The sequence below is a fragment of the Crinia signifera genome, chromosome 2 (genome assembly GCF_055691185.1).
Source record: "Crinia signifera chromosome 2, ASM5569118v1, whole genome shotgun sequence".
In the NCBI taxonomy this organism is placed as follows: domain Eukaryota; kingdom Metazoa; phylum Chordata; class Amphibia; order Anura; family Myobatrachidae; genus Crinia; species Crinia signifera.
In genome coordinates this window covers 346,081,713-346,095,932 of record NC_139218.1, presented here as the reverse complement: position 1 = coordinate 346,095,932, position 14,220 = coordinate 346,081,713, and the positions used below count along the sequence as shown (strand labels likewise).

At 44.2% G+C, this 14,220-nt stretch overlaps 1 protein-coding gene across 3 annotated transcripts in view; it reads right to left on the bottom strand.

The window, feature by feature from the left end:
* Window positions 1–14,220, bottom strand: part of ASIC1 (acid sensing ion channel subunit 1) — a 242,858-nt gene that overhangs the window by 176,870 nt on the left and 51,768 nt on the right. For all 3 annotated transcript variants that reach the window (XM_083169646.1, XM_083169648.1, XM_083169649.1), the window contains exon 3: window positions 9,578–9,773. In XM_083169646.1, coding sequence (XP_083025772.1) covers window positions 9,578–9,773 — 196 coding nt within the window. The remainder of the gene's footprint in view (window positions 1–9,577; window positions 9,774–14,220) is intronic.

Below are 14,220 nucleotides of genomic sequence, written 5' to 3'. Positions count from 1 at the left end.
AACTGTGAAGTGGCGCAGCTGTCGCTGACATGTTCCTGCAGCCGATCTCCTTGCTGCATAGCACATACCGTTGCCCTGCCTGCACGTCCCGCATACCTCTGCCGCATACCACTGTCCTGCCTGCACCTCCCCCACAGCCATCTTGCTGCATCCCGCTGGCCACCTAGTCGCACCATCTCCCGTGCGTCGCACAGAGCTGCCCAGCAGCGGTCACTACAGATGTCGCTGTCTCAAAAAAACAAAAACGTTGCCTGTCAGGGGGGATTTCCAAGTACCCAGAATCCCCCCCTGCGTGTGCTACACCCTCCATGTCATCTGTTCGTCTTTCTTAAACCCCATACAGGATATTTTAAAATATATTTCTCAGAATGGGCATTCTAAACTATACATTTTAAAATATCTAACACCTAATATTTTATTTATTTATTTACAGTTACTTATATAGTGCAGCAGATTCCGTTGCGCTTTACAATTCGTTAGCGATGCGTGCTCCCACGCATTGTTAACAACCCCTCCCACCTACTGGACTTGTGAATCGAATTTGGCGATAAAGCCAATGACCTGCATGTTCCAGAGCTTCTTCTCATGGGCCAGGAGGTTGAACAATGTAAAGAGCCTATTATGACAAGCAGAGTGGCTGTAACCAGTGCTGCGTAGGTGTGGCCAGAGCCATCTACACATTCAGACCTTGTAACAGTGTCCCCCTAATCATTTTGTGTGTGGGATAGAAATACAATTGCTTATGATTTCTGGCTGACCATGTGGCCAGCTGGTGGTTGCTGAGCATCACGGCATCATGATGATGGGTCTGAAGGCCTGGAATTGTAGCTCCATCAGCCCCATTGTTAATCTGGCCCTGGCATATATACTCAGTGGGTCCCTGTGACATCACTGAATGATATCGTTTACCGATACTGCTCAGTATGTACACTCAATTCGGCCACCCGTAGCAGATAACGATAACTATATCGGCCGCAGCCAGGATCGTCTAGTGTGTATGGGGCTTTAGAAATGTCTCTACCATGACCATAAAAGTGCTTGCAATAAATAATTTAAGAATTTCAAACAACCTTGCAATGAAATGTTTTCCTGTTTATTCCTAAACTATAGCAATTTAAGAGCAAACTAGCATAGTTCTGCTTTAGATAAACCTCTACCAGACATATTTCTGGATCTTTGCAGCATTTAATACATACAGCTTGTTATGTTCAGTCATCTGTGAATTCATAGCTTGCCGCCTGCACGGCAGTAAACATAACCTATTGCTTATATTTATTTTGTGATTGCTCATTATATTAGACTGAATCAGAGCGTAAACGCTTGTTGGCATAGAATAAATTATGGAAAACATGTTCAAATTCTCAAAAACTATTTTACATTATCCAATTTCCTACCAGGTATTACTAGGTGTTTGATATTATGCAGGGAGGAGGTTATTTCAGGGGTTCTAATTGCAAAATAATTTCAGATGACAATAAACCATCTCCATAATACAGTAAAGTTAGGTTCTCATTGTTAATGCCAAACATTGTTTTGCACGTTATATCCAACTGATTTAAAAGAAAGGCATTTATTTTCTAACAGGAATATGGCAATGAATAATAAAGTAGAATAAAGTAGAATTTATTTGGGTTCTGCTAAGCCCTATGTTCTCAGCTAATTTAGTGCAAATGTTCTTGGCTGACATTAAATTCTTTCTTCTTGCGCAGCGGTATCCGGATGATACACAGACAATACATAGGTCAACAGTCTGCAGTGTGAGTGTGCCTGAGCCTTTAAACTGTGGTCATGTTATGATCACAGTTTAAGTGGCGGCGGTGATGGGCAGGGATGGACCATTGTGGGCGTGGTGGCGCTGCATTTTTGGGGCATGGTCCGGACAACGCTGGTGTGTCCAGAACATTCCAGGGGGAGGCTCATGATGGCCGCATCAAACTCAGCTGCTGCGACCCCAAATAAGGCCGGTCTGCATCTGGCTTCTGTGTAGAAAAGCGCTAGCACAATTGTGATGTGCCTGCAAAATTTTGCAGGCACATTGCAGGATGGCATCACATGGGGGAGGGTTGGCCTTGCTTTGTGCTGGTTGTCCCCCCACAGCCTCCCATCATGGGTTGTAGTTGTACAACTACAGTTGTGGGTAGTTTTTGTGGATTGTACAACCCCACCTAAATTAGGCCCGAGGTCATGTGCATCTTCCAAGCAATTGACACTCTACCGGTGACTTGTGTGTAAGAGTGGAAGGTACAAATAAGAAAATGAGCAACAGAAGAAAGAGAGAGAAAGGGACCGGCAGGGTATAGAGGGGCGGTAGAGTGACCAAAAAACAAGACAGAGTGGAGGAAAAGAAATGAACATATAAAGACGGATTCGTTGGAGAGAGAGAGAGAGAAAGAATGGGGGAGTGTCAGAAAATCAGAGAGAGAAGAAATTGTGTAGAAAGAGAGAAATGAGAGTAAGAGATGAGAGGCTAAACTCAAAAAGAGACACATAGGGAAGTATAGAGAAACACACAACAGCAACACTGCCCCTAACAATGTCACCATCCCCCCACCTACTGTATTGGGGTGTACACACAGGCTGACCCAGTGGCCATTGATACTGATTTGACATTGACAGCCGCCAAGACCCGGTAGGCGGCACGCGGGGGAGGGAGGGGAGAATGCTGCATTGAGCAGAATGGTGCTGCTTTTGATCTAGCAGATCAAAGCAGAAAAAGACTTGCCTACCAAGTCTTATTCTGCATTCGATCCCTATGTCGCAGGGCCCCGCATCGGGATCAAATCTGCATAGAATGCAGCTAACACTGGGCGACTATATAGTCCAAATCAAGTCGAAAATGCCACTAAATTGCACCATGTTTACACAGCATAAGTGACATCATATAATCACCTATCTACTGCTTTCTACTGCACCATCAATGGTAACCAACAGTAGAAAATAAATTACTGCAATTACGTCAAGCTTCCCATTTTTGGGTTCCTAGTCTTTATGGGCTTTCTTGGTACATAATTACAATATTGTTTTTTATAGGAAATGTTAATCTGGATGTTACTGTTACCATCCAATTCTTTCTAAGTTTCAATTCTCCAGCTGCCAAATTGCCTGAGGATTGGAGATGTTTCATGTTTTATGTCAATAAGCCTTGTTGTTTCTTTAACAATAAACCAACTGCTGAACTTTCTGTTAGAGATGATGCATTCATGGAAGACTTTTTTTTATCTTCTCTTCGATGAGACGTGCTGACATCATTCAAATCTTGTCTCTTCGCATAAAGCATAAAGCGCTGTATTGTTACCAAGAAGGAATCTGACTTTCTCTATCTCTCTCGGATCTGCCCAAACTTAAAAAGTGCTAATTTGGAAATGCTTCAGCCCTATCACTTGTACAATCATCATCCTTGGAAGCTATAAACACCACAATTAAGAAGTTGCTGAAATGGAATGATCCAACAGCAGTGAGAAATTTCCTTGTGTTAACCTCTCTCTCTGGGGACGATGCAGAGTTGAGCTTAGATTGCTTAAACGGAACGTGCTCTGAAAACAAGCATTGTCTCTCAGATGCTGCTCAGTACATATGGGGGGGGGGTATTCTTGTTGATACGCAAGCAGGGCCGCCAACAGGGGGGTGCCAGGGGTACAGCTGTCCTGGGCCCCGGCCTCTGGAGGGGCCCCGGACAGCTGCCCACAGTGGCACGGCACCCCTTCCTCCACACCCGCACAATGCCACCCGGCACCGGCGGCCAGGCACGCACAATACACAGTGCAGCATGCAGAGCGCCGAGCCTAGGATACAGAGGGGCTTGGCGCTCTGCAGGCTGCACTGTGCAGTGAGTGCTCCGTCCGAGTCCTGACGCCCGGAGGGAGAAGATGCTGTGCTGCCGCCGCCGGTAAGTAATAGTAATTGGGGGGGGGGGAGTCGGGGGTAGGGGGAGGCTAGGTGCTGGCACGCGAGGGGGGGGGGGGGTGTGCCGCTGGCTGGCTGAAGGTCAGTCCCGGGCCTCAAAATTACTAGTGGCGGCCCTGTACGCAAGGCTACAAATTTGCAGCCTTGCAAGGCGCCACCCATTCGCAAAGGCGACTTGCTCACAGGGGATTGCGAATGGATGTTACACAGTAACATCCATTCACAGGGCAGGGGGTTCTCATTAGCATGAGAACGCCCAGCGTTCTCATGGGATGTCCCATGAAACACTGGGTATTCCCATATGCTAATGGGGCGTCTGCACCCCCACGCCCCTCTCTGCCCCCTGTTCTGGGTGCCATGGATGCATGCACCTTATGTATGCACATGCGCAGAACAAATACATTGGTCCCCGTGTGAATGCAGCCCTGCTGCGCATGAATTCGAATAACCCCCACGAACCCATCTCTACATCTGTAACACGGAGCGCCCTACATCATGCGCAAAACATTCACCTCCAAAAAGCCGCTCTTCTCACTTACATTGCGGTGCATAGCGCACTTTGTGATTCGCAACATGGTTTATAGTAGTTATTCCATAGTACAGCATGAAAAACCATGACTTATAAAATCAAAAGTATTGAAAAAGTAATGAACTGCGAACGTACGCAGCCTAGCGCACAGGTCTGAATCAGACCACAAATATATTGGCAGAATTACAAATGAATTGGTCCCTGGTGGAAAATGAATGAGAACCACTGAAAATATATTACACTGCAGGGTGTCCGAACTTTAGGATGACAGTTGCTAGGATTGACTATTGGTCACTCGCTATTGGTCGACGTGCGTTAGGTCAACATGGTCAATAGGTTGACATGATAATGGTCAACTTAAGTTTTCCATGATTTATTTTTCATTTGTTAAACTTTTTCATACTTTGCCAAGCATCTGGTCTATGAACATTGTGAGCGATACCGATACCGCAAGGATCTCATGATCTTCTCATCTGGCCACTATTTTAATGCCGACCCTTTCTTGTGTCAATTTCGACCTTGTGCATGTTGACCTTTTGTGGTCGATTGTGATACGGGGGGGTGGGGGTGTAATTTGGGAGGTATGTACCCAAATTAAGGCCAACACGGGGGGATACTACATGCTCTGGCCTGGTGTAGTTGGTGGGGCCCAGCAGGGGCTGTGTCTGCCAATGTTTTTTGAATCACAGCACCCTACAGTAGCAGAATTTTTTCATGGTACCCCTAAGCCAAACACTCCTCCCCCAAAAAAATAAATAAAAAAGAATGCCTATAACATTAAGTAGATTGAGTTTATATGCGAATCTTAGGGTCAGTTATGTGGTAAAGGCAGGATTTGCTTCTGTTTGTTCACATATTTTATGATTGGCAGCCACCAGCACTGGATTTGCCCATAGATAATTAACCATAAATAATTTGAATTGGTCCTGGACCTCCAACCCGGGCACCCCTGCAAGTGTCCCGAGGCACCCCAGGGAGCCACAGCACACAGTTTTGGAACCACTGCCCAAGCTCATTAGCATGAGCTGGGCTGCAGTGGGGCCAGGAACGAAGTTGTACTCTTCCTTTTCCTTCATTGTATTTAGAGGGTGGTATGGTCACCAGAAATCATGCCAAGCCCCTGTAAAAGCCACAGATCCTGGCACAGTTCTCTCTGGCCTAAACCTGCATGAAGAATAAAAAAAAGTGTTTTTACAATTAGCACATCTTGCATTGCAACACGGGGCCCGATTCAGAACGGGCTGCTGAAGTGTGGAATGTGCTGAAAACTTTTGCGCATGCACGTGACCTGAAATTGAAATCAATCGCAGTTTCAGAACCGGTCGGGGGGGGGGGGGGGGGGGGGCAATGAAGGTGCAATGATGAAGCAAAGCTGCAAAGGGGTCTGAATCAGTCCCATGGTTTCTTCCATATACAAAGTAATTTGGTGTTGTTTTTTGCTTTTTGTTTTTTTCCCAGTGAGAATCAGATCATCTATTTATAATGCAGACTTGGGACAGTATATTTCTTGCTGAATGGTTAATAATTACCAATCTGAACTATTTGTTGAAAACAGACTACTGTGGAGAGGGCATTGTGCTGGTCCGTATATCATGTAGATTCAGATGTTTGGCCTTCTTCAGTCTCTGTGAGGCAAACTGCCCAGATCCAATAGTGGAGTGATCAGACATTAGCCAGAAGTGCTAGCTATTGTGCACAATAGACCATGCTATGACAATACTGGCTGCCTTTGTGAGACATATACTGTATGACTGGAAACAGAGGTAGACTGAGGACATGATTACAACTTCCTAGTTCCTGCCATGTTGCAGGGATTTTTTACATACATATGCAATACATTTTCAGTGGTTCTCAATCATTTTCCACCTGGGAAACCCCCGGCTCCGGTTTTTTTGTACCCTCAACATTTGATACATATGTAATGAATATAATTGCCATACATTGTCTTGTGCTTAAAGTTGCTGTTTTCCTGTTCTGCTCATTTATTTATGTACTTTGTTCGGTGCTGCAGAACCCTTATGGATCTTTGATAAAGCTCCTAATAGGAGCAAAGCGTACTTCCAGGATTCCCGTTTATCTGCTTACATGTGCAGGAGTTTTGCACCTTAGCAGGTTCAACAATAAGTGCCAGAGGGGAGAGTCACTGCGCTCATTGCAACTGCCGTACTGGAGGATGGACATATGCGCAGATTTATATTGCCGCACAAGTGCAGAAGTGGATCCAGGCAGTTTGCGGCTTCAATAATTTAAAACACTCCTGGCAGACAAGCGCACCATCCAGGTCACAGCATACTAGCTTCACCCATTGCTGGAACTTATGTCATTTAAAGTGCTGCTGATACATTTGAGCACATACAGGTATATTCAATCTGGGATTCCGACTGTCCGAATGTCCTGACAAAATTCCATCCATTTTCGCCGGCTTCCGACACTAACTCGACAGTCGGAATTCAATGTTCTGACTGTTGAGAGTCGGAAAGTCCATGGATCAGAGAAAACTCGAGCTGTGGATTGTCTGAAATCGTCTGTGAATTCAACAATCCATGGCCGTTTCCGACAAAACAGATTCAACTTTTATAAAAGTCAAAACTTACAGCCTTCAATGCTGTCAGAAGCAGCAGCACTGAATTGGCGGAAATATTGGCACAGATTGAATACCACCCTTATTCCAGCATATTGGGCTCAACATGATCTACAACATTTAATTAAGGGTCGCAATACTTTAAACTAGTATACAATTAATTGTAATTAATCCACCTCTCATATGAATCTGTGAATATTTAGATTATTATGTGATGTTTATTGCAAACAATATTATATGTTGTATTTAATTTATCTATGGTAATAAAACCATTTTAGATTACATTGGTGGTTCAATCATATCAACCTGCTTGATTTATTTAATTAGTATAAACTTGGTTTGGAACCCTGATGGCACAATAAAAAGAAATGATAATAACAAATTACTTAAACAAAAGAGCAAAACAAGAAAACTGCAACAATGTATAAAGGCCCATACACACTGGGCGATTTTGAGCTGAAAGCAGCTCACTTTTACCATTTGCGCTGCTTCCAGCTCAAAAGCCGCCCAGTGTGTACGGGCCATTGACAAGCGGTGAGCGCTGTTGCACACTCCCACATCATCGGCAGTCCGCCCTTCGGTGGTATTACCAGCAAATGAGAGACCAGGTGAACGGCTTTTCATAGTGTCCTGCTATGGAAGGCTGTGCACCTCCATAAAAAAAATCGCTTGGATGGGTGAAAATCACTCAGGCAATTTTCAGCCCAGCGACTTTCGGCATCATAGCTGTGCATACACGCAAAAAAGTCCAGTGTGTATGCACCTTAAGGCAATTTGTGTGTGTACATGGGCAGACTAGATGGTCCAAGTGGTTCTTATCTGCCATCAAATTCTATGTAGAAATAATAATAATAACTAAAGTAAGATCCCTTTCTAGTGAAGTTGCATTTACTTTACAATAAGCCCAGCCGTTGACTTTAGGAGAATGGGACTGTCCTGTGGAAATTGATTGTACGAGTTGAAACTTTGTACCTTTGCTGTAATTTCCAATATCATGTCTCTTACAGCATCTCTGCTTGTGTATTCACACAACTGTCTTGAGATCTGCCACTGCAAGATGTATGGTGACCTTTTCACTCATTGCTGAGAAATGTGCGACTAGCCTAACGAGACAGGTAGCACGAGACTGGAATAAAGCCTGGTACTAATCACAGAGGAAAGGTTATCCCGTTGTATTTTCTGCACCCTCTGAGAAGAGTGGAGAGTCATTACATGAGATCTCATTTCATTTTTAGAGATTGAATCTTGTAAAGTAAAAGAGCATTTCACAGAAATATTCCTAATTTAAAACAAGATCTTTTATATAGCTCTTGTTGCTTTAAACATAGGCAACTAACAGCGTATCTGAGCAATATAAGCCCTTATATATAGTTATGTGTTAACCCAGCTCAATGTTGAAAACTTGCACCAGGATAAATGACGTTGTGAAGGGGTGCAAATGCAATATTGTTTGAATGGAACACACCATATTGTTCACAAAAGCCACCAACCTTTATTTTTACACTACGTGGAAGACTCCTTCTCCCACACCTAAATCTGTCACCATGATATAAAAATGTTGTATTTCTTATAATATAGGTATAGCGTTTACATTTTCCTACACAAGAGGAAGACATGTTCCTTAATAGTATGTGTTACGGTATTTTGAATATTTTAAAACCTAACATACCCCTCGACCAATGTTTCTACACACACACAAAGAAACTCGTCACCTTAACTGAATAAGGATATATGAAATGAGATATAGAAAGTTTGCCGAAATCTCCTCAGGTAAAGTTCACTAAACGTCTTGCACAAACATTGTACACACTCTGGTCACTAGTATCAGTGGTGTCACATGGGTGCTCTGAATGTTGGTGCTCGTCTAGTGTTCATACGGTTCCTGTCATGGAATGGGTAATTCTCTTATTGTGTCATAGGGGACCTCAGGAAAAGTTACACTGACTCTCACTGACTTAAGGGAGCAATGCTAAAGAACAGTGGATGTGTTTCCCAGAGCAACCAATCAGATTCTGTATCACTTTAAAGCATGTACCAGATAAGTGATAGGAAGAACCTGATTGGATCTTAACGGCAACATCTGCTTGTTTGCCGTCCCGTTCACACCTAGCAGTGCGGGCGGGGGGTGTGGGGCGGTGGCGAGGGGTCGCGCCCAGTGTTTCAGGGTGTTACCATGAAAACGCTGGGTGTTCCCATGCTAATGTGCCCGTAACTAGATGCGGGGGGCGGGAGCTGACATCTGCGGTGGGCGTTAGTGCGGGTTGAGTTTAAACCACAAGCAAAGCTCATCATTTTGCAGGTTTGCGTGTGAACCAGAATAAGGTCCAATGTGTGCATAGGTACTGCAGATCGCTCAGCACTACAGTGAAAGCACACATTGTCCCCATTGTGTGGGACTTTAATGGCACCGTCACATGGTGTGTCAAATGTTGCTGTGAAATAAATACTTCTTTTTACTATTGCTACATGATTAATTGCATGCAGGAAACATAGTTTAGGTGCTCTGTATACATTCATACAATCCTGAATTTTAGTTTAGAGAAATGAAATAAACAGCATCTTACTGGAACAAAGCTGTCGGGACCACATTCTTCTCCCCGGTACTTGCAGCTCAGGAGCATCTCATTGATATCATGTCCGGTTCGGTCATAGAACTCTTTCATATTGAACGGCTTTGGTTTAAAGTTGCGGAAGTTGGCTTTATCTTGTAAGATTTCCATGACTTTCTCATCTGCAAGGTGAGAGTCTGGAAGTTCATAGCTGTAAAGAAATGTTAAAATATCATATTTAGGGAGTGACAAAGAAAACAAGAATACAGTAGGTTATAAATGAGGTATCTGGGTTTCTCAAGTCTGGTCATCAAAAAGTGTCAGGATCCTTAGCATGGTGATAATCTGCATTTAGCATGGTGGTTGTTATGTAATGATATAGGGATTCAGTGGCAAACGCAGGATTTTTAGGGGGGGGGGGGGGGGGGGGGAATCTCCCGTTCTGCAGCACATTGGAGTAAGTATGTGAGTCTGGGAGAGAGTTAACATCCCCGAAAATTGGTCCTTTTATATATTGGATACTGTATGGAATACAGTATTAATATTTAACATTACGGATGGTCTATAGCAGTGGTTCCCAACCCTGGTCCTCAAGTACCCCCAATAGTGCACATTTTCCAGGTTACCCAGCAGGTGCCCTCATTATTCAGACACATTTTAAAAGATCCACAGGTGGAGCTAATTATGTAACTTGTGATTCTGTGTGGAGACTTGGAAAACATGCACTGTTGGGGTACTTGAGGACCAGGGCTGGGAACCACTGGTCTATAGTATAGGCTTTTAGATGTCAAACATTTAAATAAGATAAGTTGTCAGGTAAAGGTTAAACATATCATAAATAAATAAATAAATAAATACACAAACATAATAGAACCAGTAGTGGACATTCTAAGCTCACAATCTCACTTCATGGTAAGGCTCCTGTCTCTTCCTTCTGGCAGCTGCTCTCTGGTCCATTGCGATGTTTGAGGGCTCAGATCCACACATACAGTAAATGTGGTAGAAGAAGCTGGTACACTGGGATCGTTTAGCAGCTCTGCTCTGTCCCTTACACTGAATGATGTGGTAGCAGTTCTACTGATCATATTAAATACCAGTGCTGTTGTTCTCATAATATAAGGCACTTGCCAAGAGGAGGGGGGTTTCCAGGCAGCCAGAACCCCCCTGCATTTTCCAATGGGATTTGCCTTTTAAGCCAGCCCTGTCCTAATAGTCCAGGTTTAAGTGATATCCATGGTTGAGTATGAAGCCTTAAATCAAAATAACTGAGGTAATAATGAAGTCACCTTTGCTCAAGTACAAGCTATCCTTAAACCCTGTACTGTTAGTGAGTGTGCCCTGGTAACTAATTTGACTTTTGATGGCACAGATCAATTGGTTACATTGAAAAGTGTCTATACATTTCTTTCAGGGAGCAACTATCTTAAGCCAGATATCCAAGACAGGTAACACCGGTAACTTCACTAGTACCTCAGTCATTGGGCGAGCTGCTAAACCTCCAAAGATGCAGTTTGCGTAGGTTTGGCCTTGCTCTGTATATGCACCATTGTGATACATTCCAGTGCATGGATGCGGTGGGCAACACCATCTTCAGATCAGCATTGTCATACAGAAGCCTATGGGCATCAATCGCTGTTCCCTGACGGGCACCTCACTCCGAGCATTTCCAGATGGGAGTCCGAGTCCTAAACCTGGAAGTCCTATTACCACAAAGCAAAGTTCTTACCGCAAGAGCCGTTCCTTCTTAAATCTTCATGCGTAAAGAAATGAATCAATGCCAATCTCTATGTGGAGACCAGCGGGATGCATCGCAAGCATATTGCGCTACTTAACTAGCAGGGAAGGAGAGGTGCCCTGTTGGGAGCAGGTGCCCGGTGGCAGATGACTCCATTGCCTCCCAGAGTTACGTCTCTGATGAGACATGTACCCATAATAGGCAAGAGACTACCGAATCTCCCATTGTCTGCTTGATCTCACACAACTGGAAGTGAATTTACAATTTTAGAACCTTCTTGCGTATGATTTATATTGGAGCGTTCTTTGTTGTTTTCTCATAGCTCGTATGACAACCTCTCTACGGGCGGGATGTACTAACGGGAAAATGCGGTAAAACACCCGTTTTACCGCATTTTCCTATGTATTAAAACCCCGCCGCCCCGTCAACGCATTGTAGGGTATCGCCACTCTCTGGGTGGCGATACCCTATAGAAGCCTATGGGCTTCTTTCGCCGCCCGCCGTCCGTCGTCCGTGCGCCCCCCCTCCCGTTCTCCTTTGATCTCATCCTCCCCCAGGTGTCGCAGCCGGGAGGACATCCGGCTTCAGGGGGAAGGAGGAGACGCAGGGGGACGCTGGCAGCCGCCAGGAGGTGACGGAGACCCCTGCAGACCACATCACAGGTATCGCGGGAGTCTCAGTCACCGCAACCCGATGCTAGCCGCATATGTTAGTACATATGCGGCAGCATCGCGGCGGCTGTTAGGCGAAGGGGGGCGATGTATATTAATACATCCCGCCCTACGTTTGAAAACTAGCTTCAGGAGATTATATTTTTAAGCGCATGGCAGGCCGCTAAGAAGCCGTGTCATGCTCCGCCCAAAGGGGCGTGTCTCGCTCCACATATGGATGGATCTATGCTTAAATGATTGTTGAAGATATTTCTATAATACATTAGTAACTAAATGTTGGGGAATTTAGCAAACTTTGGGCCTGATTCAGTCTTGACCGCTAATGTGAGAATTCGCAGCGGATTATGAGGAGTAAGCTGCCGCTCAGACAAACAGAGTAACCGCCTTTTGGACAATTAAAAAGAGATCACAAATCCATGCGCCATTAATGGACCATCAAAAGGATTTACTGCTTATGCAAATCAGAGTAAGTTTTGGGCTTCCACTAATTTGTGACTGAAATCAGTCAGTGCCGAGGTCTTAGATCCTTCTAAAAAATGCCTGGGCACACCTATGTTTTATCTGACACACCCAGAAAGTGGCAAATCACCCCTCCCCCAACGTTCCTGTCAGTCAAACTGCAAAAGGATTATAATTACGATCCATACACATTTTCAGTCGCTAATTCTGAATCAGGCCCATTAATACTAACATTGATACCTGCAGTACTCGATTTCCTGTTTGCCACAGCCGCTCGCTGTGATATTTATTTTATTTTCCTGCAGCGCGATATGCATGATAAATGTGATGCCTACCGTATGAAATAAATTCCAAATGCAATTTAAACTTGTGTGAATCCTGCTGGGTCAACTGCGAATATGTTGCTAAGTATGATTTTTAGTGTATTAGATGGTATTTTATTGAGAACTCTTTATAGTATACACACACAGTAGACATAATACACACAGTAGACATCCTCCTGCTGCGGCACCACTAAGGGCATCATGAGCAACGACAGCAGTTACAGTGTTTGCAGCAAATCATTGTCTTTGCTCAGCAGCTCCTTAGTAGAATCTAAAGAATCCAAAGGGTACTGTACTGCATTGTACCTTGATGCATGGGGTATGGATCATTGAATAGAGAGCAACTAGGTCGACAAGCATTAGGTCGACACCATTAGTCGACATGACTGAAGGTCAACATGGGGTTAGGTCGAGAGCTTCATTAGGTTGATAGGGTCATTAGATCAACATGGGAAAGGTCGACAGTCAAAAGGTTGACATGGGGTTTTTCACTTTTTTGTCCCGAATGTCAACACAGTTGACATGGACACTACGCTACGACATGGACACTACGCACGCCATGTTTCAGGCAAGGTGCTTTGCTACACTCAGCACACTGTTTTATTCTCCCACCACGCCCTAGTGCAGGGCTGGGCAACACCGGCCCTCCAGATGTTGATGAACTACACATCCCAGCATGCCTTGCATCAATTTCAGCATGGCCACATAGCAAAACTTATGCAAAGCATCCTGGGATGTATAGTTCATCAACATCTGGAGGGCCAGTGTTGCCCAGCCCTGCCCTAGTGGATGGTAGGGCATAAAATACCACCTGTCAGCACATGTCATCTGAAAAAAAAGTGAAAAACCCCATGTCTACCTTTTGACTGATGAACTTCCCTATGTCGAGCTAATGACCCTGTCGATCCAATGACCCTATCTACCTAACCCCATGTCGACACCTAGTGGTGTCGATCTAGTTGTTGTAGACTTAGTGACCGTATACCGGTGCGTATAGCATTGCATGCAAATCGGAATCAAGGCCTGAGTCACCAGATTCTGTGGATTTATAAACTGTAAGATTACACTAGGCAACAGCCAAAAAGGATTCTCACTTTGATTTTTTCCCAGATAACTGCGGCGCCGTTAGTGATGAACACTGTGAATGTTTTCACCAGGATATTTCTGAGATGAGAAGAGATATCAGGGGGAATGGAACGCTTCAATGCTAGCAGACTATTGTTGGACACTTGTCAGAGATGCCCCGGAAATAGTGTCAGTATATTAAGCTATTTGTTTTGGAAAACAACAAATGTGAATAACACTACAAATTTCAATTTCATTGTCATTTTTGTTTTCAGCACCATAAATTCTATTAATAAACATGTGTAATTTATAGGATCCAAAGATTATTTTTTACATTTGTTGTCCAGTGTTATTGATGTGGCTCTTTTCTCTGTTTTCTTTTTATTTATTTCCTGAGGCTTTTTA